This window comes from Gigantopelta aegis, chromosome 8, assembly GCF_016097555.1.
Source record: "Gigantopelta aegis isolate Gae_Host chromosome 8, Gae_host_genome, whole genome shotgun sequence".
Classification (NCBI taxonomy): domain Eukaryota; kingdom Metazoa; phylum Mollusca; class Gastropoda; order Neomphalida; family Peltospiridae; genus Gigantopelta; species Gigantopelta aegis.
The window spans coordinates 68,721,755-68,749,484 of record NC_054706.1 but is presented as its reverse complement, the minus strand read 5'-3'; the positions used below and the strand labels follow the sequence as shown (position 1 = coordinate 68,749,484).

Sequence of the window (27,730 nt, the reverse complement as noted above, 5' to 3'; positions counted from 1 at the left end):
TCAATATCTTGAAGCACTGTGAAAAATAAACTAAAACACATTTTCATATCTCCTAAGTTCAAGGGCCATAACTGTCAAAAATGAATAAATCACCATGAGTCAAACTTGATCTGTAATAGTACATGATAAAGTTATACAAAAATGTCAGCTCAATATCTTGAGGCATTAATTGTGGGGGAAAAAACATCTGGAAAACTATATGTGGGACAGACAAATGGACAGACAGACAGACAGACAGTCAGACAAAGATGAAACCTATAATCTCCTCCGGTTTGGACTGGTAGGGGACTAATAATAAGATAATATTGATTCTTATTACAAAGACACCTGGGGAAAAACAGAATAATGGTCAATATAGAACAGGGTATTGGGTGAAGTCCATAAAATATGAACAATTTAGAGAATTTGTTCAGAAAATCTGTAACCAATTCCAAGTTTCAGTTAGCTAAACAGCAAAAATGGCGGTACATCTATGAATGGCAGACGGTTTTTGAATTAGTTTTTTTAGAATTAATAATGAATTATATTTGCCAAATTCAACTTTCATTTGCATTTGGCGAGCGACAGTTTAAACCCTGTAGAATATTTATAGTAACAAATGATTCTTAAATGATTACAAAGACATCCATTGAACTATCAGGGCTGACTTTGACACTCACCAAAACTGCCGATGGCAAATAAAAAAAAAGTAGCAAATTTTATCAAATTTGGCGGCATAATTTTCTGTAATAATGGATCTTTTTGAAGTTTATAATAGATAATTTGTCAAAATGTTCTGCTCTGATCAATAGCTAGTCCTGACCTCTTGTACTAATATATACATGTATAAATATACACACCTAGTTCCTGATCTGCAGTGCACTGACCACCATACGGTGGGAAGTTGGTAAAAATATCCTTTTCTGTAATCCCAGTGTTAGCAAGTAGACGGAGGCGGTAGTGTTTTCCTGGACCCATTACATCCTCATCAATAGCGAGATACGGGCTTGTTACACCTACAAGTCAAATAGATACATGTCATTATAATCAAACATCATCTATAGTCAGATATGGGCTATTTAAACCTACAAGTCAAATAAATACATGTTATTATAATCAAACATCATCTATAGTCAGATATGGGCTATTTAAACCTACAAGTCAAATAAATACATGTCATTATAATCAAACATCATCTATAGCGAGATATGGGCTTGTTACACCTACAAGTCAAATAGATACATGTCATTATAATCAAACATCATCTATAGTCAGATATGGGCTATTTAAACCTACAGGTCAAATAAATACATGTCATTATAATCAAACATCATCTATAGCGAGATATGGGCTTGTTACACCTACAAGTCAAACAGATACATGTCTGTTTTTATAATCAAACATCATCTATAACAAGATACGGGCTTGTTACACCTACAAGTCAAATAGATACATGTCTGTTTTTATAATCAAACATCATCTATAGCAAGATATGGGCTTGTTACACCTACAAGTCAAACAGATACATGTCTGTTTTAATAATCAAACATCATCTATAGCAAGATGCAAGCTTTTTATAACAGACTACAATTCAAATACATTTTGTATACATTGTAAACAAAAATGAATATAGATACAACATATAAAATAACAAAACTAAAATGGCATCATCATCATCATAATCATGATCATCTTCGCTGATGTTAATGCGAGAAGCGAGATCATGAGACAACAGTTTTAGATTGATATTTTATTAAAACCTTCATTATAAAAGTTACCTTTTTAACTTGTAGTGTTAAAGTTTATGATAGTGCTGTTTATTTATGATAAAATCGTCAAATAAAGAAGTTACTTTTTCAGCCATCTATGTCTGTTCATGAAAAATAATACTTTATTTACAGAATGGATGAGAGAAAAAAGAGTTATAATCATCATCATTATCATTCCTATCATGACAATACAGCAGATTAACTATCTTCTCAAGATTTATGAAAAATAAGGTGAGGCAGTTATTACTAATCATTATGTTAATCAGATGCAAGACTTCATTATCTATTTATAAAAGTACATGCTAAAATAAAATGGAGTTTAATTAAGAACATGGTAGAAAGATAGAAGAAAACTGCATTTAAAACCAATTATTGGTGTAGCCAGGATGTATTATTGGGAGGTGGGAGTGGTGGGAGGGGTTAGCAACCACACAGTCTTTGATTCGTGTTATGGGATAATAAAAATATATAAAAGGTTGTGAGAAAAAAAAGAGGTGTGATTTGGTAGGGGATGGGGCAATGGCCAGTCAAACAAGGAAAACTAAGAATGTAACATCCTCACACTAAAAAAGAGGTGTGATTTGGTAGGGGATGGGGTAATGGCCAGTCAAACAAGGAAAACTAAGAATGTAACATCCTCACACTAAAAAAGAGGTGTGATTTGGTAGGGGATGGGGCAATGGCCAGTCAAACAAGGAAAACTAAGAATGTAACATCCTCACACTAAAAAAGAGGTGTGATTTGGTAGGGGATGGGGCAATGGCCAGTCAAAGAAGGAAAACTAAGAATGTAACATCCTCACACTAAAAAAGAGGTGTGATTTGGTAGGGGATGGGGCAATGGCCAGTCAAACAAGGAAAACTAAGAATGTAACATCCTCACACTAAAAAAGAGGTGTGATTTGGTAGGGGATGGGGCAATGGCCAGTCAAAGAAGGAAAACTAAGAATGTAACATCCTCACACTAAAAAAGAGGTGTGATTTGGTAGGGGATGGAGCAATGGCCAGTCAAACAAGGAAAACTAAGAATGTAACATCCTCACACTAAAAAAGAGGTGTGATTTGGTAGGGGATGGGGCAATGGCCAGTCAAACAAGGAAAACTAAGAATGTAACATCCTCACACTAAAAAAGAGGTGTGATTTGGTAGGGGATGGGGCAATGGCCAGTCAAACAAGGAAAACTAAGAATGTAACATCCTCACACTAAAAAAGAGGTGTGATTTGGTAGGGGATGGGGCAATGGCCAGTCAAAGAAGGAAAACTAAGAATGTAACATCCTCACACTAAAAAAGAGGTGTGATTTGGTAGGGGATGGAGCAATGGCCAGTCAAACAAGGAAAACTAAGAATGTAACATCCTCACACTAAAAAACCCCCAAGAGAAACAGGTTTGTGATATTACAATATCATTTTAAAAGTAATAACATATACACTAAGTATATACCATGCAGTAATGGAAGAAAATATGCTAAAACACATGCAGAGATATGAGGGCTAACAACCTACCCGTAATAAGATTGAAAACAATCTTGAAAATAAACACATGCTTGCAAAATGGATATCAATCTGCCCAGATAAAGTAAAAACAAAAATGCAGGAATATATGAGGGGTAACAAACTCAAAACACTCTTTACCTCCTGCTGAACTCTGTGATACATTCTGTAAGTCATCTGTTGAAAATTTTGAATATACATACACAAGCACACCTATTTGTATTATCCACATACTAATAACAGGTTACATAAATATCAATGGGCAATTACGTGAAGCTATCGCTTTATCTTTAGTTTTGTGTCACAAGAATAACATTGCAATAAAATATTTAGGACCATATATACATGTATTTGGTTTGTTGTACAAGCTAATTAGCATTGTAGGCAGTTTATTGTGTAAATGCATTTACATGTAGCAATAGAGGAAATTTCATGCTTTTTGTCAAATATTATTTGTATCTCATCTAGTGAAGTTTGCAATCATATCTTACGAGTCACATTTGCACAACGAGTGTGATATGATTGCAAACTTCAGGAGATGAGATATAAATCACATATGACAAAAAACATGAAATTTTCTATTTATTATATAACTTTTGGCAATTTACCTTTATTTTTAAAATGCCAGCAGCAAAGTAGTACCGGCTTTCTAACAGTGACGATAACACTTTCTACAGTGACGGTAACACATTTTAGAGTAAAATAATGAAATGTTCACTCTAAACTGTGTTATCGTCACTGAGTGACTGATAACACTTTCTACAGTGACGATAACACATTTTAGAGTAAAATAGTGAAATGTTCACTCTAAACTGTGTTATCGTCACTGAGTGACTGATAACACTTTTATTTTACTGATATTTTAAAATATTTCACTAAATGTTATATAATAATAATTAATAAATAATTATAAAAAAAGGAACAAGACTCTATGCTATAAGTTGTGACAAGCAAGTTTGTTTACCGCATATTATTTTCATCAAATTGAACATAAATACATTGTACTAGTGAAACAATTGTGACAAAATATGATAATTTTATTTTACTAATTTAAAAGTTTTTGATCAAAATAAAAATGTGTGACATAAAGAGCACACTAAATATTTTATATCAAGGAAAATTTTGTTTTCAAAATCTTGATTAGCAATATTTGTAGTCAGTTGAAAATTGATTAGCAACTACTGTTTAATTGTGTAGCGATCTCTGAAACGTGCACAGTGAATTGCGATGCTAAATACTGAACAAAATATTTCTTGTATATAATTTGAATGTGACAATTAACAAAACAAAAGAATGTACCAGTGGCACTGGAAGATGGTAGTGCAGTCACTTCAATGTAGTTTCTGAGTTTATCGACTTCAAACAACCTCCAGAGATACGAGATGGCGTTCCGCTGACTGATGGTGCAGTTTACACACTCACTCTGGAAACGCACCGGCCGCATGTGTGACGTCTTCAAACCACAATTGTCAACACACCTACAACAACAACAACATGTGTGACATCTTCAAAGCCACAGTTATCTACACACCTACAACAACAACAACAACATGTGTGACGTCTTCAAAGCCACAGTTATCTACACACCTACAACAACAACAACAACATGTGTGATGTCTTCAAACCACAGTTATCTACACACCTACAACAACAACAACAACATGTGTGACATCTTCAAAGCCACAGTTATCTACACACCTACAACAACAACAACAACATGTGTGATGTCTTCAAACCACAGTTATCAACACACCTACAACAACAAAAACATGTGTAACATCTTATTACCACAGTTATCAACACACCTACAATAACAACAACAACAACATGTGTAACATCTTCATACCACAGTTATCAACGCATCTACAACAACACAGTAATCATTAAAATACAACTTTGGCTACAGAAATGAAGTTCTAAATATACCATTTATGTAATATTATTGTTGCCACTGCTTGTATGCATAGTCATATATATATAGGAGAGTATCTTGTAAGTTATGCTCAACTGTTTTGTTCTTGGTGCAATAAACTGGTTTTCAATCAATTTTGTTTTACAATCAATTTTGAATGTTTAACATTTACAAGCCACAATGAAAATATCAACATGAAATATATTATCTGATACAGAGCAATGCATGTACCTTAAGTATCAAGTGTTGAAAATATATATTATCACAAAGTAATGTGAAATTACAGGTTTTTCAAAACTGAAAACTGGTATAAACTGTTTTAGGTTTACACAAAAACAAATTCAGGTAACCCACTTCTTTTTACACAACCTTGTAAATGATGGGCTCAATTTTATGTGACGAAAAATGGGTTACGTAGAATTAGATTTGTGCAAGATCTGTATCATTTACTGTCATTCTTGAAACTTTCAGAAACCAGAATTAACAAATTGACAGAAGGGAGGAACGTATTCATTATTAAGGCATTAAGTATTTTTCTAAACATTAAACATTTAAAGGGATATACCCTAGTTTTTAAACTATTTTTGACTATTATAGCCGTTTTTGATAACTGAAATCATACATTACTTAAGATTTTATGGTTTAAATAATCAATTTCCATACATTTGAAGTGTTTTTGGTCATTCTGGTGTTTTTAATATCACAAAATGCATGTCTCATATTTTTAAAAACGCACGTGTGTCTGAGAAGTAACAATTATGGAGTCAAGTTTTAGTCTATTTTAGAGGGTATTTCACCATTACAAAGTCACAGGCTCATGTTTCACTCAATTGTAACTTTATCCAAATGTGTTACAGGTTTGTAGATTAACTAAACGTCATGTTAATTTTCATGAAATGAAACTCGGGTCTGACCTTTAATATAAAAATCAATTCTGCACAATTAAATGTCTTGCCTTCCGTAAACGTTTTTTGGTGCACTGTGATGAACATCCAATAATAGGTGCAACTATAAACCAATTTTCCGTATAGTTTGTGAAACACTGACCTAAACACCAAACTTTAATGTTAAGAAGTTGATGCCATCGTTACTTAATACCTATATCTCACCTTTTTACTTCATATAGATGGGGTGGGTTGTAGCCCAGTGGTAAAGCGCTATTTGATGCGCAGTGGGTTTGGAATCAATCCCTGTTGGTGGGCCCATTTGGGCTATTTCTTGTTCCAGCCAGTGCACCACGACTGGTATATCAAAGGCCGTGGTATGTGCTATCCTGTGTTTGGGGTTGTCCATATAAAAGATTCCTTGCTGCATTAGGAAAAATGTAGCGGGTTTGCTCTTATGACTGCATGTCAGAATTACCAAATGTTTGACATCCAATAGCCGATGATTAATTAATCAATGTGCTCCAGTGGTGTCATTAAACAATAAACTAACTTTTTTTTCTTCATAAAGGTGAAACAACAACAAAAAATAAAAGCAAAATCTTCTAATATACAAATTGCAGAATTATTCATCTCATGACTAGTCAAAGTTACACATTCACTCTAAAACTGTTAAATAAGCTGTACACAAACACCTACCTTATACGGACATGTGGCACTTGGCTAACTGTGGTGATCACATGATGTTCCTTCAGGTCATAGCGACTATCCTTTGTGATCACAAGTGTAAAGATGTACTCCTCGTTTGGCCGAAGATCAGTGTTCAAAATGGACAGACTGCTTGTGCCTTGGCTAAGAAAGCCAACACCGTTACCAAAACAACCACCACTGTTACCCGAAGGCACATCTGAAGGAAGGTTTCCAACCATTGGGAGTATCTCGTTTTTCAGTTGACAGTACCACTTGTGATTGAGTCCTTGAGAAGTTCCATTTAACTTATCTGGATCATGCGACCTGCTTCCATCAACAACCAGATCATCCTTATAGAAGACATGACGTAGATAACCTTCCGATACCTCACACACGAGCTGTGATGGCTGAATCTCCAAATACACGGAGTCGGTTTCGTTCAGAGTAGATCCGTATGCATAGGACACTGTCAGGCTCACTGTGTATGTCCCGTAGTCAAGGTAGTTCGAAGGAACAATCAGCGATGGCAAGCCGTTCATTGGAAGGTTTACCACAGTGTTGTCAGGTCTGTGTATTTTCCATTCATAAACCGTGTCTATTGGCGGAATGCAGGACGTCTCGATGTTGGCCGACATCAGAAATCTGTGTGATCGCTTCACGGGAACGATGACCGACAGAGACTTTGTGAATCCAAGGATCTCAACTCTTGGTTCTATGCAGATGAACTCCTGAGCACTGACTGACCAGAAAGTGAAATCCCACGATACTGCGTTTGAGCTGTTGACAGTCACATTGAACTCCCCATCGGTGAAGAATGTGTGGTACACAACCATGGGGAATGTTGTCCTCTCTTCAAAGTCCATAGAATCATATTCAGGTCTTTGCTGGCAGGATGCCACACCAAACACTTTAAAGCTACCGTCTCCAAAGTTCCACAAGTAACACGAAGTTGTGCCAACTGTATTAATGTTTAACACAAAATACATACTTGTGTTTGTTAGCACTGGGGAAGTGCCTGTAAGAGTAAGTCCACTCATTTTCTCTTGGACTTTAATTGTAAAATTCTGCGATTCTTTTTGGAAGGTGATGAAATTGTTTTCGGCACTGACCACGACCTGGAAGTCCTTTGCCTCAGTGTACATATGCTCTATGACATCCACGCCAGCCGGGTACGAGTAGGTCAATGGTCGTGTCACTTGCGTTCCATCACCAAAGTCATACTTATAGGTGACAAGTGAACCAAACGTTATGTTAGAAGTGACAACCAGAGGCCACCCCAAAGGAATATAGAGTCTGTTTACTTTAGCAGTGAAATTTGTCACAGGACCACCAACTTGAACAGAATGTGTCAATGAGATGTTGCTAACATTATTTTGGTAAAGCACAAACACACTATAAATGCCATGAGTTGCGTATTTATTAGAAAAGGTTTGTTGTAAAGACGGTAATATTAGAGGTACATTATTGACTGCGTTTCCATCACCGAATGTAACCGTTGCTATGGCACTGGAAGGAATCTCCGACTGAGATGGAACTGAACAGACCAGGCTGACAGTGACATCAGGATTAGGAGAATCTTGCACAGAGCAGGTTACAGCTGACACTGGGACTTCCACAAAGATTGTAGTTGTATTAGTTACACTGCCGTGAACGTTGAAGGCCGAGGCCGAGATGACATACACACCAGGAACTGTGTAGTAGTGATCAAAGAGGAAATGTCCATTACTTGTCAGACCTCGGACATGTCTGGACAAGATCAATGAAGACACCACAGTCAAGGTCATGGTGATGTTGGATCCCTCAGGGACTGTGATCTCAAAGCCTACTGTACTACTGACAGGGTGGTGTGTGGCATTGGCCGTCAGGAAAACAGCGTTTATAGGTTGCTGAATGTTAATCACCTGTGAGGAGTTGGCTGATGACACAAGGTTGGCTGATGACAAGGTGACGTTGTGTAACTCAGGTGTGCTGTACACACTGACTGGAATTGCTGCCGATCCACTGTAACTTCCAAAAGTGTAAACTTCAAGACCAGTAGCAGCTCCATCAAAATTCACTGAAAACGTCACGTTTGTTCCCTGGGATAGTAGCCAATTCACGAGGACATCCAAGGGATAGATCTGTAGTGAAGCGACTACAAACGTGCTAATTACAATTGGATCTTGAACGATGACAGAGGTAACATGTGAGACAGACGATATGTTGTTGTAGCAGCTGATGCTAATAACATACACGTTAGGTGTGCCATACACCTCAGTGAAACTAAACAAGTCCAAGTCATTTAACTTAAACATACTGTCAGTTCTACCGTCTCCAAAATCAATGTCGCATGTGATGTTTGTTCCTCCAGTAACATTGACAGCTACGTTTACTATGCTGCTTGTGTTATGTGGCTGTAGGCTTGACACGAATATGTCTTCCAGTGGACGGAACACGTACATGAAGGTCTGGTAGTCATAGAAACTGATTTCATTGAGGGCCCGGACACTGAGCAGATATCTGCCAGGCTGGCTGTAGGAGAAACTTTTTGTTAAGAATGCCGTGAAGAATATCTCAACACCGGTAGAGATTTTAAAACCAGCCTCGGTGCCATTTGAAACGAGCATTTGTAATGTAACAGTATCATTCACGTCCATTACAATTCCAGGAAGAATGGTGACATCGAGTGAAGTGATACGAACATATGGATTAACAAATGGAACCAAATTGTTGGAGATGTACACAGACACCGCTCCACTCCCACCACACGAGTCCATCCTCACGCCGTCACAGGTGATGTCACAGTTCACCATGGGAACGGTTGCTGTCCATGGGTCGTCTGTACACAGACATGATGTTCTGTTGTACACTCCAGCGTATCGGTGTGACATGTTACTGCACAACACTCGACATTCTTCAGCGTTGTTCACCTCGGCAGATAGAGAAATGTTCGGCATGTTGAATCCATGATCAAAACAATTCACAAAATAATCTGAAAGAAGAATATTCATTGGTTAGTAGTTTCAATCAGTTTTTATAGTAATTTTTTCATATATGTACCTTTAATTATGACAATTATCACACTGATAAGAACATACAGGGAAACCCCTCTAAACCAGGGTAAAAAATCTGTTTTTAAGGAGTATCCATTTAGGAGGCTCTGTTATGTACAGAGTCTGGTTTTGCTGGGATTCCGCTTTACCGAGGTCTGGTTTTGCAGAGTTTTACTGTATATGAAAAATGTTATGATTATAAAATAATGCACAAGTTTATACAGGGTATACAATTATTATTTTATTGCATTTTATTATTAATAGTTGCATTTAAAAAGAACCATTTTGAGAATACATAGTTGGACTGTTGTAGTTTTTGCCGACTTTTATTGGCCAATTAGGACAATAAAGTACACCCTTGAGCTCTGACCTTGGCGAGGACAATAACTCACCGAGAGGTTGAAGTGTTAACACATTGAAGTCCACCCTTTGCTCAATCTGTGACCTTTATGTGTACAGAACCATAACTCAGCAAAAGGTTGAAGTGTTAGCACAATAAACTTCATCCTTGGCTTGAGTTCTGATCTTGCTGTGTATAGGACAATGACTCACCAAGTGGTTGAAGAGGAATTCTGATGAAGCTGTCACACAGGGTAGTGTCCGTGAGTTGAGCGGTGGAGTTCACAGCGAGGGGATGCAAGTGGCACTGTCCTTGTTTTCGATGTGAACAGTAGGCGTAGCTCTTACAAGACTGGTTGCTGTAGGTGCAGGAATCGTGGCAGTCAGACAGGTAGACCATTGGGATCGTTTCCAACACAGGCGAACTGATGGACTTGTGGATGTAATGCTTCCATTCTTCAACTGTAATAACACACATACAGAGGATTATAAACATTAGGGTTGTTTCAAGTAGAGATGAGTATTATAATCAACTTGTGGTTAACAGAGTTGGCCAATATTACTGGTTTACTGATTAATTGTAACACAAAATAGTGCAGTACATGGCGACATTTTGATCAACTATCTTCATAATTCAATTTAAAAAATATGTTTAAATGACACTAATATAAAAATGTATTTCTGAAGAAATTAATATTTCATGACACCTTCCCCCCCCCCCCCAATTGTTTTCCCATAAGCACCCCCCCACATAAACAAAGGAACCATTTTCACTACAAATGAATGAAGTTATACAAATCTGTTCAATTAGTTTTCTTCCTATCAGAGACAATTAACTAAGGTCGACGACAGTCACTTTTCGGACCCTTGTTTTGGCTTAATACACAATAAATAAAACATATCCAATGGTAATATTTTGATATGATATATTTGACAAAAGATACTTTTTATTTCTTTCATCTTTTAAAATTTATAATTAATATTTTGTCCAGAATTATGAAAAAAATAAATATCGACCTGTAAACAGCGTTTTCTGCTTGTTATAGAATTTTGACAGGGTTAAAGGTTAGTAGACCAGTTGTTATTTTAATGTAGCGAAGCACTGTAATAATACAGCTAATTCCAATGACGTCACTTTGCATAAACTGGGTACATGACATTTCCGTTTTAAGAATGCAGGAAAATTTCCAATGCAAAATTGCCAATGAATTCTTTTTGTTTGAACATTACTAATGCATCTGAATGTGTTTAAAGAAAATCTTGTGATTAAAATATTATACCTTTTATGAAATATGGATTCCAAGTGAAATTACGGTAAGATATATTTTTTGTGTACGGAGCCAAAAGAAGGGTGTGAAAAGTGACTGTTGTCAACCTTAATGTACGATTGCAGTATAATTACCGTGAGTGGAGTTCACATCAGTACCAACCCAAGCTTTATCCCACAAATTTAATTCATCCAGCAGAAAGTTGGGATAGGTGATGTCATCATCGATGTTGCAGCCAATCAGAAAGCTTGGTTTAAACGTGGGGGAAGGACTAACAGTTCTTGGTGATCCGGAAGAGTGACCAGCATGTGACCCATCAACCAGAACATTGAGACCAAACCTTGTGTAATAGGTCACGATAATCTGAGTCCACACCTGGTACTGGACATTAAACCACACCGAGTACTCCTTGTCAACTGTTCTGTAGCCCACGTGGAAGTAACGCCGGAATTCCATCGTCAGGTTGTTTGGAGCTACCTCTATGTACAAACCATAACCGTCAGCCTTGTCTCCCCCAAATGTGAGAATTGTTTGGTCTGTATCATTGAGGCTGATCAACTTGATCATAAGGCTGACAGTAAACCCGTGGACGCAGGAATCTCTGAAGAGGTAGCAGTCAGAATCACTGAGTTCTGAAGTCAGGTTGATACACTGCGAGTGACTGAAAAAATTCCAGGCTTTGTCTACAGCTCCAGGGACAAGACCAGGAACTTGATTGAACCTCTGTAGTGAGACAGACGGAGCAGAGTCCAGCTTCCAGTGTCGGGGATGTTCAACATAAACAGACTTCCCTGAAATATAAAAATATAAAATGAAGCAAATATTTAAATAAATTGAAGTTCCATATACAATTTTTTTTACCAAAATACAAAATAAAAATTAATGTACAAATGTATTCTTACATAAAGTTTAACAAAAACTGAGTTCATATTTTAATGAATGGAAATGTTTACTGTTGTACACAAAACAATGTGATGAAGATAACTGATATTATAATCACCCTTTGTCATTTATAACAACTGATCATTAGAGGCACATTCCAACACTGAATTTAACATCAGTATTTTATTTTATTTTCTCCTATACATAGCTTTGCAAAACAGACCCATTCCATGACATCAGCCCATATGGAATAAATCTGTCTTGTATAGGATATCACGTTATTGTGTGTATTATGTCGTTGATAATATATGACATCATATTGATGCAAGTTGGTTAGTTTTAGATCAATATTTTGTTATTAAAACATTCATTATAAAAGCTATCATGTTAATTTGTAGTGATTACATTTAACACATGAAACAGGCGTGATCAATATGATAGAGTAGTTTATTTATGATAAAATGGTCAGATAAAGAAGTTTGAACCATCTTTGATTGTTTGTGTAAAATAATGGTTTATTTATTTGAATGGATGGGAGAAAAAGACTCCATCATTATGCAGTCATGTGGGACAGAAAACGTACATCTTCGGCAAGCCTCGTCCGGGGTCAAAATTTCCACCACCTCAGGTAAACTACACAGTTCTCATTTTAGCAAACACACCTGTTACATCAACTTGCTTCTCATTACATATAAGAAAACACAGATTAAAAATAACATCACATAACTTACAATACATCTGAAATGCCTCAGAATCTCCCACAGACTCCTGCCAGAAGAACAAGTTATCAGTTCCTCCAGAAAACCCTTCCATTGACAAACTTCCATCAGATGCCTTCCCAAAATGCACCTGCACAACAGGATAGGATGATCCAGAGAGAGGTATCAGCTGAGTCACTGTTACTGGGACTCCATTCACATACAGTAGCACGGCACTTTTATCCCAAGTCACCAACAGCTGTGACCAGAAATTGTCCACCAGATTAAACCTGGTGCGGTATTCCGTGATGTTGTTTCTGACGACTAACCAGTATGCTGCATCCGTTGCGATGTACACAATGTGGATGCCGCGGTGGCTGTTGGAGGCAGAAAACACCCCAAAATCTGCCGATGATGATCTGTTTAGTTTCGGCTGCAGCCACATCGTCATAGTGAATCCACTGTCACAGAAATCAACAGAGCCGAAACAGTCAAACGCAAACTGTCCAGTAAGAGTGGCGAAACTGCTGCTGCTGCCATCTGTGTACAAAGCGTAACCAAAGCGACCAGGGAGGCGGTTCACGGTCTGCTGAATGTTCAAGTCTTCTGTCCAATCAAAGTTCTGTTCAACAACCTTAGACAATAACTGGGATTCTGCAAAAATGAATTTGAATGAATGAATGAATGAATGAATGTTTAACGACACCCCAGCACGAAAAATCCATCGGCTATTGGGTGTCAAACTACATGTATGGTAATTAATGCAAAAAGAATGCAAAAATTAATTTATACAACTGTCAGAAGAAAGGAACATTATTCAATGTCTCAAAACATTATCTAATCAATGGCTGTCAGAGTCAATAAGTATTGATCAGCAATATAGTTCCACTGGTTAATTACTATTACCTGTGGATCTAACAGCACCCCGTTGGAGCTAATATGTCCAGTTGACCTTTCATTCGACCAATCAAAACCTTACTTGCAAAATCATGTGAGTGATTTGAAAAGAATTTGAAAACATTCAGGATTATGCCGAGGGTATACGAAATGATTCGGGTGAATTACGAAGTATGCCAGAAACTAATGGCAATATAACATTTTATATAAAATTCGTTTCAAGATGAAAAAAAAAACCCTGTGATGGTAGAGCCATAAAATCTGTTTATACTAGTATACAATCCTGAGTTTATTATTGCACTTTTACCCCTGTTTTTTAAATGTTGAAATAGACCAACAAGTTCACCTATTGCATAAATAGTGTCGCCCGATATTTTTAGAATTTGTATGCTCCCGAATAACACTATAAAAGGTGAAGTGTAATTGGTCGATATTTAAACTGTTATTTATAGATGAAATGTCACCTGGACATGGGAGTCCACGCAATGCTGTTAGATCTACTGGCAGACCAGTAGAGCTAATTTTAATCAGATTGCAATATAGTTGTGATATGGATTGACATAGGTCATGAGTGTTACTGATAGGGAATTTTTTGCTGCTGATTAATGCCATTGGTTGAAGGGGTAATTTTTGGTCTTTAATTTCGTGTAATTATTTGATGCAAAAATTACTGGTTTAAAAAGACTCAAAACTGCTTACTGTTTTTGAAATCATTAGCAGGATCCAGAATGGTGAACTTAAAGATTTCAAATTCATCAATGCTTAGATTATTAAATTATAAAAATATATAAGCAAAAATGGCTACAACATTAAGCTGTTAAATTAGTGATATGGAACCACCAAGACATTCCAATACATAGGTGCTTACTTTTTCTTAAGTCATCAGCAGGATCTGCAATAGTGAACATGATGATTTCCAATTCATCAGTGAAAACTTAGATTATTAAATCATAAAAATATGTAAACAATGATGGCTACAACATTAAGTTTTAATTAAATTATCAAGACAATTTATGTTTACTGTTTCTGAATTCATCATCAGGATCTTGAATGGCGAACTCAAAGATTTTCACTTTATCAATGAACGCTTAGATTATTAAATCATAAAAATACATAAGCAATGATGGCTACATCATTTAACTTTAGCTAAACCACCAAGTGATTCCAGTAGACTTACTGTTTTTAAAGTCCTCATCAGGATCTGGAATGGCGAACTCAAAGATTTCCAATTCATCGATGAAAGCCGAGATCTGTTCCTGCCCGTCTGCCCGTGCCCCGATGCTGATGGGAAGAGTGCTGCCAGGAGCTGGTTCAGCACACGACGCGTTCACCACAGTCCATGTCAGGTACGTGTTGTTCTTCCCATTCAGATAGACCTCCACCCGCTGACTTCCATCCACACCTACGTACACGTGAGTCCAGGAGAAGGTGGTGGTCTGGAACGTGATTCTGGTCTCTGTGCTGCAGTTATTCAGTACAACGTTCAGGGAGTGGAAGGATCCGGCCGTGTGTTGTCCGTATATCATCAGTCCGTACTGCGTATCATCGATCTGAGAGCTGATGAGGATCTCCCGGATCAGACTGGTAACGGGAGTCTGGATCAACAGCCACAGGTTCACAGACCAGCCGTTGTGACAGAAGACAAGGTTAGAGAAGCATTCATCCGTCAACCAGGCAGCAGCGTAATCAAGCGTGAAATTTACCATGGATCCAATGATGCCATTAGGGTCGGTGTCTTGATTTGTGGTGTTAAGGATTGTGTAGTTGTATGCTGGGGCCTCAGTGCCTATGTTGAGTTCTTTGGATGGAACAACTGAAAATGTAAAAAATATTCATACAGATTATTTTCAGGTGTATGTATTTAAGGACAATTAAGGATTGTCTTTCTTTCTTTTTTTATAGGTTTATTGATGGATAAACAACAAAACAAGCATGTGCAAACTGAATCAGCGAAGATGTTCACACAAAACGTTTGCTATTATTCATACTCAGATAAACTTAAATGAAAAATTACAGATAATCATAAAAATTAAATTTGAAACACACTTATGAATAAAATGCTCACAAACAAGGTTATATTTTATTTTGATAATGCCCAATAATCCAAAGTACCAAAATTGAATATAAATTGTTGTCACAAGACACTCCAACATAAAACATTAAACATAGCTACTTATACAGTGGAGGTCTCTCACATAGTGTCGCATCTGCATAGCCACAAGACACTCCAACATAGTTAGAACATAGCTACTTACACAGTGGAGGTCTCTCACACAGTGCACCAACTGCATAGCCACAAGACACTCCAACATAGAACATAGCTACTTACACAGTGGAGGTCTCTCACACAGTGCTCAACTGCATAGCCACAAGACACTCCAACATAGTTAGAACATAGCTACTTACACAGTGGAGGTCTCTCACACAGTGTCCCAATTGCATAGCCACAAGACACTCCAACATAGTTAGAACATAGCTACTTACACAGTGGAGGTCTCTCACACAGTGCTCCAACTTTAAAGCTGCAAGACACTTCAACATATAACATAGCTACTTAGGTCTCTCACACAGTGCACAAACTGCATAGCCACAAGACACTCCAACATAGAACACAGCTACTTACACAGTGGAGGTCTCTCACACAGTGCACCAACTGCATAGCCACAAGACACTCCAACATAGAACATAGCTACTTACACAGTGGAGGTCTCTCACACAGTGCACCAACTGCATAGTCACAAGACACTCCAACATAGAACATAGCTACTTACACAGTGTAGGTCTCTCACACAGTGCACCAACTGCATAGCCACAAGACACTCCAACAGAACATAGCTACTTACACAGTGTAGGTCTCTCACACAGTGTCCCAACTGCATAGCCACAAGACACTCCAACATAGTTAGAACATAGCTACGTACACAGTGGAGGTCTCTCACACAGTGTACCAACTGCATAGCCACAAGACACTCCAACATAGAACATAGCTACTTACACAGTGGAGGTCTCTCACACAGTGCACCAACTGCATAGCCACAAGACACTCCAACATAGAACATAGCTACTTACACAGTGGAGGTCTCTCACACAGTGCACCAACTGCATAGTCACAAGACACTCCAACATAGAACATAGCTACTTACACAGTGTAGGTCTCTCACACAGTGCACCAACTGCATAGCCACAAGACACTCCAACAGAACATAGCTACTTACACAGTGTAGGTCTCTCACACAGTGTCCCAACTGCATAGCCACAAGACACTCCAACATAGTTAGAACATAGCTACGTACACAGTGGAGGTCTCTCACACAGTGTACCAACTGCATAGCCACAAGACACTCCAACATAGAACATAGCTACTTACACAGTGGAGGTCTCTCACACAGTGCACCAACTGCATAGCCACAAGACACTCCAACATAGAACATAGCTACTTACACAGTGGAGGTCTCTCACACAGTGCTCCAACTTTAAAGCCGCAAGACACTTCAACATATAACATAGCTACTTAGGTCTCTCACACAGTGTACCAACTGCATAGCCACAAGACACTCCAACATAGTTAGAACATTAGAACATAGCTACTTACACTGTGGAGGTCTCTCACACAGTGCTCCAACTGCATAGCCACAAGACACTCCAACATAGAACATAGCTACTTACACAGTGGAGGTCTCTCACACAGTGCACCAACTGCATAGCCACAAGACACTCCAACATAGAACATAGCTACTTATACAGTGGAGGTCTCTCACACAGTGCACAAACTGCATAGCCACAAGACACTCCAACATAGTTAGAACATTAGAACATAGCTACTTACACAGTGTAGGTCTCTCACACAGTGCTCCAACTGCATAGCCAGAAGACACTCCAACATAGTTAGAACATAGCTACTTACACAGTGGAGGTCTCTCACACAGTGCCCCAACTGCATAGCCACAATTCACTGCAACATATTTCCACGTTTGTTGCTCCAGGACAACACATAGGGTGTAACTGGGATACGGTGGCTTCACAATGTTGGCAGGAAGGTGGGTAGCTAGGGAACCATCTGACCAGCGGAATGGACCTCTGACGGCTGTCTGTTCGAGTCCAAGATGGACGTACGAGTCTTGAGGAGCTGGAACAAAGGAAAGGAAGGTTTGTTTAATAACACATCACCCCAGCACACTGTTTGATCAGCGACGGAAGGTGGTGTTGTGGTTAAGCCATTGGACATCAGGTTAGTAGCTACTGGGATCGCAGACCAGTAGCCGGCTCCCACCCAAAGCAAGTTTTAATGACTTAATGGATAGGGTTAAGACCATTACACTGACCTCTTTCTCACTAGCAACGGTTACCCACTGTAATCCACTGTACTCCTGGACAGACAGCCCAGATAGCTGAGGTGTGTGCCCGGAACAGTGTGCCTTAATTAGATATAAGCACGAATATAAGTATAAATGAATGACACATCCCCAGTGACTGTTAGGTGTGTCATTAACATATGATAACAGCAATGCTTGGTCTGTGCAGGGGCAGGATGAAGCCCAGTGGTAAAGCATTCACTTGATGCACAGTCGGTCTAGGATCAATCCCCATCGGTGGGCCCATTGAACTATTTCTCATTCCAGCCAGTGCACTAAGACTGGTATATCAAAGGCCATGATATGTGCTATCCTGTCTGTGGGATGGTGCATAAAAAAGATCCCTTGCTATTAATAAAAAGAATGTAGCGGGTTTCCTGTCTAAGACTATATGTCTAAATTACTAAATGTTAGACATCCAATAGCTCATGATTAATAAATCAATGTGCTCTAGTGGTGTCGTTAAACAAAACAAAGTTTATATACACAGCAGTGTTGTATATATGAGCCATCACATGAGAAAACCTACAACTTAGCATGACGTCAGAAACCAAGTAATCACGGCTCAAAGTTTGACATTACATATAAACATCGAAGGAAAAGTGACATGCTGTTTATGCTGTTTGTTTTGAAGAATCTGAGAAGATGGCATCTTCTTCTTCACATAAAGATCGGTTTGAAGTAAGCATACATCTTTATGTACAATATTTTTTGATTACTATTTTGTATTTTTTAGAAATAAAAACCTGAGTACATTGGTCGTGATCGTTAGCGATATCATCTGTACTTTGATACACATTTATAATTAAGATACAGCCCAAATACCTGAGATTTAATATTTTAAGGTTATTGCCTGCTATTTACCCCCCCCCCCCCCCCCCCCCCCCCAAAAGTTGTAAGTTTTTCCATATAACGACTCATATAGCCTCAGCTAATGAAAACTGACTATCTACATGGTGGTCATGTTTTAGGGGAATGTGTGTTCATGGGTTACACATCTAGTTAACAATGAAATGTCTCACCTGGCTCCAGGATGTTGGTGATCAGCCAGTCATGATGGTCTGGATCTTTCTCCACCACGAGCCGTCCACCCTGATCCCCACAGTGATCCTCTGCCTTGGTATGACTCAAAAGTGAAAACATCGACGTCAAGTGGTAGCACAGTTGTGTGTCATTATAGTACACCCAGCCATTGGCACACGCTTCTTGGTAACCTGACACAAAATATTAAATAGTCCTAATAAAACCTGACATACAATAAAACACTAAGTATTACCCATATGGTTAAAAATATCTTGCTTCATATCAAAGTGTTACGTCCCACTAGAAAGTAATTCTAGAAACTAGAAATATATTTCTGTTAGGAAATCTATTACCATGATCAAATTCCCCCCTTTCAAGCCCAAGTAAATCGGTAAAGTTTGTTTTGTTTTTAAGGATTAGGCCATTTGGCACCAGAAAAGGGTAGCCTATTTTGCTAATATAAGTGATGCAGAAATTTTGCTTAAACTATAGGAATGATCTCTCTCAATATGTATATCTACAAATATCTCATCATCAGCCTGACCATAACACTTCATATGACTTGTAAGAGTGTATGTTAAACATTTTACTGAAAATAAAACACCCGTAATGCACCATAGCCATGGTTCAACGATGTATAAGTCGTCATCCCCCTGCAATCTAGTGGTCCCTGCAATGTACATGCGATGAACAGTCAATGGAGTTCAATGACCTAGTTGATACTCGCTTAATGCTGGCAATTTGCATGTATTTATGGTCATGCCCGATGACCCTGAGATTCAGATACTTAGTAATAATGGTGCAGTTATTGTTTTAATATTTACTTTTAATCTGTTTTCAGTTGACAAAGTATATTTTAATTGTAACAATAAGGAAAAAAATACATCTTGAAAAAAAAAATCCAATATAGTCAACGGCAAAAAGAAATGCCACAGAGAACGGCATTGCCGACTGCCGTGGGCAATTGAAGGAGTTTAAGCATGGATACATACCAAAGAACTTGCGGATCTCGGTAACAGAAGCATCTCTTTCAACCAGTCTGAGGTCATCAACCATCCACCAGGAAGTCCCACCAACCCAGTTACTGCTACAACCAACTTTGATCTTATACATCACAACTGGATTTTTCGGCAATTCGTCTGTCATGACTGGCTTGTTGGTGTCACTGATACTGTATCCATTGACGTACACCGTCATTCCTCTGTATCTGTTCCACGTGACAGCCAAGTGAATCCACCGTTTCAGCTGTAGAGAAAAGTCAAACTCCCACTTGGCTGTCGTGGTGATCAGGACGGTGTGACAAACCACCTTTTCGACACCGTGCTCAACGTTTATATTGCTACAAACCACAAACAAGCCATTCCCATTAACTTCAGCATCACCAAAATCAAAGAGTTCAATATTTCCCGATGAAGACAGTTTGTCAATGTTCAGCCACATGGCCATGGTGAGTCCAAACTGACACAGTGTTATGTTGGAGAGGCAGGGAGAGTTCAAACCGGTAATGTCAAATCCAGTGCCATTCAGCTGCAGAGCCCTGCCATTCAGTCCTCTGGTGTAAGCAGCAAACTGGAGGGACTGCATGATAAAAGACACACCGTCATGCTCTGATGGGGGGTCACCCTCCTCCATTGTGAAAACGATACCATCATAACCTACAGGAAAGAAGAAGACTATTACTGTATTACAATACACACTACATACCTGGGGCCTAATTCACAAAGGTCTCTTAGGCTCTGCTAGACAACAAAGCATCCTTGTTGTAAGTCTTTCAGCATTGCACTGCGAGATTGCAAAGTTGCGAGAGTTTAGTGAATTAGGCTCCTGAACTGTTTACATAGTAAAATTATGATTTTGTTTCTCTTAAGTAATATAGTTGGTTGTTTGGTTACTTGGCTAGCTGGATGGATGGATGGATGGTTAGATACCATCCATGGATACATAGACGAATGAATGAATGAATGAATGAATGAATGAATGAATGAACAAACAAACGATCGAACAAACAAACAAACAAACAAATGGGTGAAAAGTTTGTTTTATTTAAGGATACCACAAGAGCACACTGATTTATTAATCATCTGCTATTGGATGTCAAACATTTGGTAATTTTGACATATAGTCTTAGAGGAAGCCGACTACATTTTTCCAGTAGTATCACGGCATCTTTTATATGCACCATCCCATACAGGATAGCACATACCACAGCCTTTAATATACCAGTCATGGTGCACTGGCTGGAATGAGAAATAGCCCAATAGACCCACCGATGGGGATTGATCCTAGACTGACAGCACGTCAAGTGACTGCTTTATCACTGAGCTATGTCCTGCCCGAATGAATAGGTGAATGCTTTTAATAGCTTGCTTGTTTGATTATTTGTTTGTTTGCTTGTTTCTTGTGTGTATGTGTGTATGAATTCATTCATGTATCTAGATGCATTGATTTATGTAAAATGTAATGGTGGGTGCAGCTATTCGTAAGATGTACAGAGCTTCATATTTTATAATACGTGATCTTAACTTACTGTTAACCTCACATATTATAATCTCAACTCAAAAACCCCTTATTGAGGATTGCAAAAGTTGTAACTTACCTATTGAAATAGAACTTAGGGATGACATACATGTATGTTATGTTTTAACTTCAACACTGACAAAGATCCCACATTACATAGTACTTTTGACTAACCTATTGATGCACAAGCCAGAAGACCCATATTGTAATTTTAAGAACTATTTATACACAAGTTGAAGATACCATATTATGTTGTAACTTCCACTTACGTTTTGATAATTTAAGCTGTAATTTTTAACTTGCCTATAGATACATGTCAGAGGTCCCACATTAACCTGTAATTTTAATTAACCTATTTATATATGTTAGATGTTCCATACAGGGCTTCTAAAATGTTTATCAAATACACTCGCCATGGGATCAGTGATTTAAAACATTTACTAGCCATGATTAAACATTCACTAGCCCTACTTTACTTAACTTTACTTTACTTAAATTAATACAATTTTATTACAATACTTAACTTTATTTTACTTAAGTTAATATAATTTTGTTAAATACATGTTAGTAATAATCAGATATGTCACCTACAGAGGGAGATAGAGCTTAAACACTAACATTGGGGGTTGGAGTGGGAGCAGGATATTTATATTTACAAAATAGACAAAACTGCAACATCTGAGCAAAATTCACTAGCCATCGGGCATGGCAGTAGTAGTTATTTACTAGCCCAACACTGAATACCACTAGTGGGGCTACCATAATCTAGAAGCCCTGTCCATATTAAGTTGCCTTTTGATGAAAAAATCTTTTGTCCCATATTAAGCTGTAAGTGTTTCTCATACCTATTGAAGTACAAGCTAGAGGTCCCATATTAAGCTGAAATTCCTACGTACCTATTGAAGTACAAGCTTGAGGTCCCATATTAAGCTGAAATTCCTACGTACCTATTGAAGTACAAGCTAGAGGTCCCATATTAAGCTGACATTTCTATGTACCTATTGAAGTACAAGCTAGAGGTCCCATATTAAGCTGACATTTCTACGTACCTATTGAAGTACAAGCTAGAAGTGCCATATTAAGCTGTAAGTGTTTCTCATACCTATTGAAGTACAAGCTAGAGGTCCCACGTCAATGGCTGCGTAACTCGATGCTGTACTCAGTGTTCCAGTCAGCTCCATCACTGGAAGAGCAGCGCGGTCGGTGAACTCCCCTGAATCCTCCCTCAGAACACCATCAGACTGGGAAGAGTCACAGCTGGGAGGGACAGAAAAGAAAGGAATGATTGTTTAACATTACCCCAGTACATGTTGAACTAGGACTATCTGGTATCTCACTTTGTCATCTCAACACATGCTTGAGAGATAGATAGATAAAGCCTGCTGCTGTCACTTAGCTTAGTCCCACAGAAAAGCAGCACTTTTCATAGACAAGGCAGTACATGTGACAAACAAGAAGGAAAGAAATGTTTTATTTAACGACATGCTCAACACATTTTATTTACGGTTATATATATGGCATCAAAAATATGATTAAGGACCACACAGATATTGAGAGAAGAAACCCGCTGTTGCCACTTCATGGGCTACTCTTTTCGATTAGCAGCAAGGGATCTTTTTATATGCACCATCACACAGACAGGGTTATACACACTACAACCTTTGATATACCATTCATGGTGCACTGGTTGGAATGAGAAATTGCCCAAAGAGCCCACCGATGGAAATCGATATCAGACCGACCGTGTATTGCACAAGCAGTTTACCACTGGGCTACGTCCCACACCTCATATAACAAACAATACAATACATACCACATATGTTTAATATGTACCAGTCATGAGACTCTGGTTGGGATGAATCATAGTCTCTCAAATAAAAATATTTCTTTAAAGAGCTTTCATTTTATTATATATTATACTCATGACAAAACAGTTCCTGTGTATTTATTGCACAATGTATATGATCAACAGCAACAAATAAAAAATCTAATTTCTTCTAAAAAAAACCCCACATTATCAAATGATTTTTCACAATTATGTTGATGTCATTATTTCTTTCCAATTTTAACCATTTCTGAACATAGCACTTGGTATAAAGGCATGAGAATAATTTTGTTTGGCTAATTGTAATTTTAATTTGGCTAACAATTTTCTAACCAAATTCGCCCAATTACTACACATTTCTGAGGTCCAACTTAAATCCCGCTGATATGAAGAATGTGCTTAAAACAACATGCCAGTAAAAACGTACTTGCACTTATTTCCAGTAGCACAGCTGCCAGTCACATAGCAGGAACACGACGCTGGCACCGAATCGTTTCCCCCAGCCCAGTGAGTGTGGTCCAGACCGGTGATGTCTTTCCACACAAAACCATCTCCAGCTTGTCCAAACAGAGCTGAAATATTGTCAAATACAAAACTGTGTGACCCTTTGCTTGTCCAAACAGAGCTAGTCAAACAGTCAAATATAAAATCATATATAAAAAAATATGTAAGAGAGCTTCAAAACGGTCGAATTCAAAACTGTGTAAAAGAGCTTCAAAACAGTCAAATACAAAACTGTGTAAGACAGCTTCAAAACAGTCCAATACAAAACTGTGTAAGAGAGCTTCAAAACAGTCCAATAAAAAACTGTGTAAGAGAGCTTCAAAACAGTCCAATACAAAACTGTGTAAGAGAGCTTGAAAACAGTCCAATACAAAACTGTGTAAGTGAGCTTGAAAACAGTCCAATACAAAACTGTGTAAGAGAGCTTGAAAACAGTCCAATACAAAACTGTGTAAGAGAGCTTGAAAACAGTCCAATACAAAACTGTGTAAGAGAGCTTCAAAATAGTCAAATAAAAAACTGTGTAAGAGAGCTTGAAAACAGTCCAATACAAAACTGTGTAAGAGAGCTTGAAAACAGTCCAATACAAAACTGTGTAAGAGAGCTTGAAAACAGTCCAATACAAAACTGTGTAAGTGAGCTTGAAAACAGTCCAATACAAAACTGTGTAAGAGAGCTTGAAAACAGTCCAATACAAAACTGTGTAAGAGAGCTTGAAAACAGTCCAATACAAAACTGTGTAAGAGAGCTTGAAAACAGTCCAATACAAAACTGTGTAAGAGAGCTTGAAAACAGTCCAATACAAAACTGTGTAAGAGAGCTTGAAAACAGTCAAATACAAAACTGTGTAAGAGAGCTTCAAAACAGTCAAATACAAAACTACATTGTATGTGACACTTTGCTTGTTAAAGAGAGCTAGAAAACAGTGAAATACAAAACTAGGTGAGAGAGCTTGCAAGGTTCATAGGGGGCCATTCAACAATTATGTAATGCTCCAGTCAGGATTTCTATATAAATTTTTTATTAAATATTGTATTACCTGCATTCAGACACTTATAACTGGCAGTCTGGTAGCAGTACTGAGCATAGGTTTTGATATAGTTGATGTTATCTGTTAATATTGTGTAGGACAGATTGTAGGTCCATTGCCCTGGTGATGTCAGGTTTATACTGTCAATCATATTATGACCAACTACAGACATTCCCTCTGAAATAAGATGGATTTTATTTTAGTTAATTCACAAAACTACTGATCAAAATACAATTATAAATTAAGAAAAAAAAGTCTATACATAATTTTGTTTATAAGCATTGGGTGCTTTTATAAGAAATAATTAACTTGTCTGAATAATGACTATATTAATTTTAACTGAATGAAGCAGTGAAACTTATATATCATGTTGGACAATAATTAAACAAAACATAAAACATTTGGAAGCTGTATTTTAAAACTATAAATTAAAAAACAAAACAAAAAACATCCCCAAAACCCCAACAATGCTACAAATGTATGAAGACTATAAATATAATTTAACTATAGCTTATTTTTCATTACTATTACATACTTCAACAAAACCATAGATGTAAACAGACTTATTAGTAAAACGGACTACAAACCCAAAATATCTGTTTGAAAATCACAATTCACAGTGAAAGACTCTCCATTATCTCGTTTGATCTGTAAACGTTGGTTACCATGGAAACCTGCAAGTCTGTATTCATGACAACTGGAAAATCCTGAAAAGTTATTTTAATAGCAGCAATAATTGTATTAAGTAAACACGAAAAATAATAAAATGTGTAATTTAAAGCAAAGAAACTGTCAAATGCTGAGCATTCACTTAATACGTAGATTTCAAAAGCAGTAATAAAAACGTTTTATCCCAAAACTTACCCATAATAAACCCAATTTGATATTTACCATTATTAATTTGGTTAATGTTTTGCTCTCAATGGGTGATTTGTTTATTACCAATGGACTGTCATTTACTAAATATTAAGTTAATATATTATTTTGGAAGTGTTATAGGATAAATAGAATGTAAAATATTAACCTCTTCTAATTAATTGCTATTTGTCTCGGCATATTTTGAGATTTTACTGAATGGCATATTATGATGAATAACAATAGATAACCTAAAACTAAGTGTACTTACCATAGAGCTTGGTGATATCCATATCTTTTAAGTAGAACCTGACATCATCGATTTCAAAAACACCTTTTTCTCCAAGTAACAAATAAGAGAATGGGAAAGGTGCATGGAGACGAGACGAATTTCGTCTGGTATCAAAATATGTTTCTTCTTGTCCATTGACAAACAGCTTCAGTTTGTACTGGGATGGCGTTGCCTTAACGACAATGTGAGTCCACCTGCGGAAGTCCATTCTGAAGCCCACTGTCATGTTCACTTTCTGGTAGTAGAGCTCAAAGCGGAACAGGTCGAATCTCGCCTCATACCAAAACTGCCAGGAAGGCACATGTCGAGACTGTGGAAACTTGGTGCTGGCAGATAGGTAGATCTGATCAGACGTGAATTCAATTGGCCTCAGCCAGAACGACAAGGTAAATTCAGATGAACAAGACTCTGTTACAAAAAGGAAAGGACACTTTATTAGTTGTCTAACACATGGTTATGTTGACACAATGTAGAAAACCCCTGACGGAAATATATAAATGTTTAAATATTCATATATATGGTGTAAATGTTAAATACATGACTTTTGTATACTCTGAATGTTTAACCAACTTCTGATTGTATTATAGGCCTGTGGCCTTTAATATTCCAAATAAACTTTCTGTTTGTCTGTTAGACATGTTGTGGAGTAATGGATGGAAAGAGAAATAGCCCAATAAGCCCACCAATTGGGATCGATCCTAGATCACGTATACATCTAGTGACCACTTAACTAACTACTGGGCTATGTCCATCTGAAAGGAAAAAAGAAAGAAATGTTTTATTTAACGACGCACTCAACACATTTTATTTACGGTTATATGGCATCAGACATATGGTTAAGGACCACACAGATTTTGAGAGGAAACCCGCTGTCGTCACTACATGGGCTACTCTTTCCGATTAGCAGCAAGGGATCTTTTATTTGCGCTTCCCACAGGCAGGATAGCACAAACCATGGCCTTTGTTGAACCAGTTATGGATCACTGGTCGGTGCAAGTGGTTTACACCTACCCATTGAGCCTTGCAGAGCACTCACTCAGGGTTAAAAATCCCATGCCTCGACTGGGATCCGAACCCAGTACCTACCAGCCTGTAGAACGATGGCCTAACCACGACGCCACCGATGCCGGTCCATCTGAAAGGAATGCACAATACCATGGCCTTGGAGTACTGAATGGTGTTAAAGAAGTGCTCATCATTATTAAAATTGTTATTTGAAAATCTGTAGAACATATTGCTAATTTAAAGACAATTTTTGTAACTAACATGTATTGCCAGCATGTTACCTTCAATATTGGTTCATGAAGGAGGTATAAATTGATCAATCATTAACAAACACTGAATTGGAGAAATATGCACATAGGTGAGATGGCAGTATAACAAATCACTGGTAACTGTTACCTGCTTTAGTAAAGTGGGTGGGGTGGGGTCGGGTGGATGCACCTAGGTGAGAGTTCAGATTAATATATGAAAAGAAATAACACATCAC

The 27,730-nt window shown here is 37.7% G+C and overlaps 1 protein-coding gene across 1 annotated transcript in view; it reads right to left on the bottom strand.

Moving 5' to 3' along the window:
- Window positions 1–27,727, bottom strand: part of LOC121379794 — a 64,240-nt gene extending 36,513 nt beyond the window's left edge. The window contains exons 1-16 of the mRNA XM_041508447.1: window positions 27,643–27,727; window positions 26,221–26,649; window positions 25,104–25,271; window positions 23,988–24,132; window positions 22,838–22,992; window positions 20,211–20,873; window positions 19,218–19,409; window positions 17,748–17,969; window positions 15,021–15,656; window positions 12,980–13,600; window positions 11,501–12,157; window positions 10,312–10,560; window positions 6,737–9,698; window positions 4,541–4,719; window positions 3,383–3,418; window positions 840–995 (exon numbers count right to left, since the gene is read on the bottom strand). Coding sequence (XP_041364381.1) covers window positions 840–995; window positions 3,383–3,418; window positions 4,541–4,719; window positions 6,737–9,698; window positions 10,312–10,560; window positions 11,501–12,157; window positions 12,980–13,600; window positions 15,021–15,656; window positions 17,748–17,969; window positions 19,218–19,409; window positions 20,211–20,873; window positions 22,838–22,992; window positions 23,988–24,132; window positions 25,104–25,271; window positions 26,221–26,649; window positions 27,643–27,727 — 7,555 coding nt within the window. The remainder of the gene's footprint in view (window positions 1–839; window positions 996–3,382; window positions 3,419–4,540; window positions 4,720–6,736; window positions 9,699–10,311; window positions 10,561–11,500; window positions 12,158–12,979; window positions 13,601–15,020; window positions 15,657–17,747; window positions 17,970–19,217; window positions 19,410–20,210; window positions 20,874–22,837; window positions 22,993–23,987; window positions 24,133–25,103; window positions 25,272–26,220; window positions 26,650–27,642) is intronic.
- Window positions 27,728–27,730: the final 3 nt, after the last annotated feature.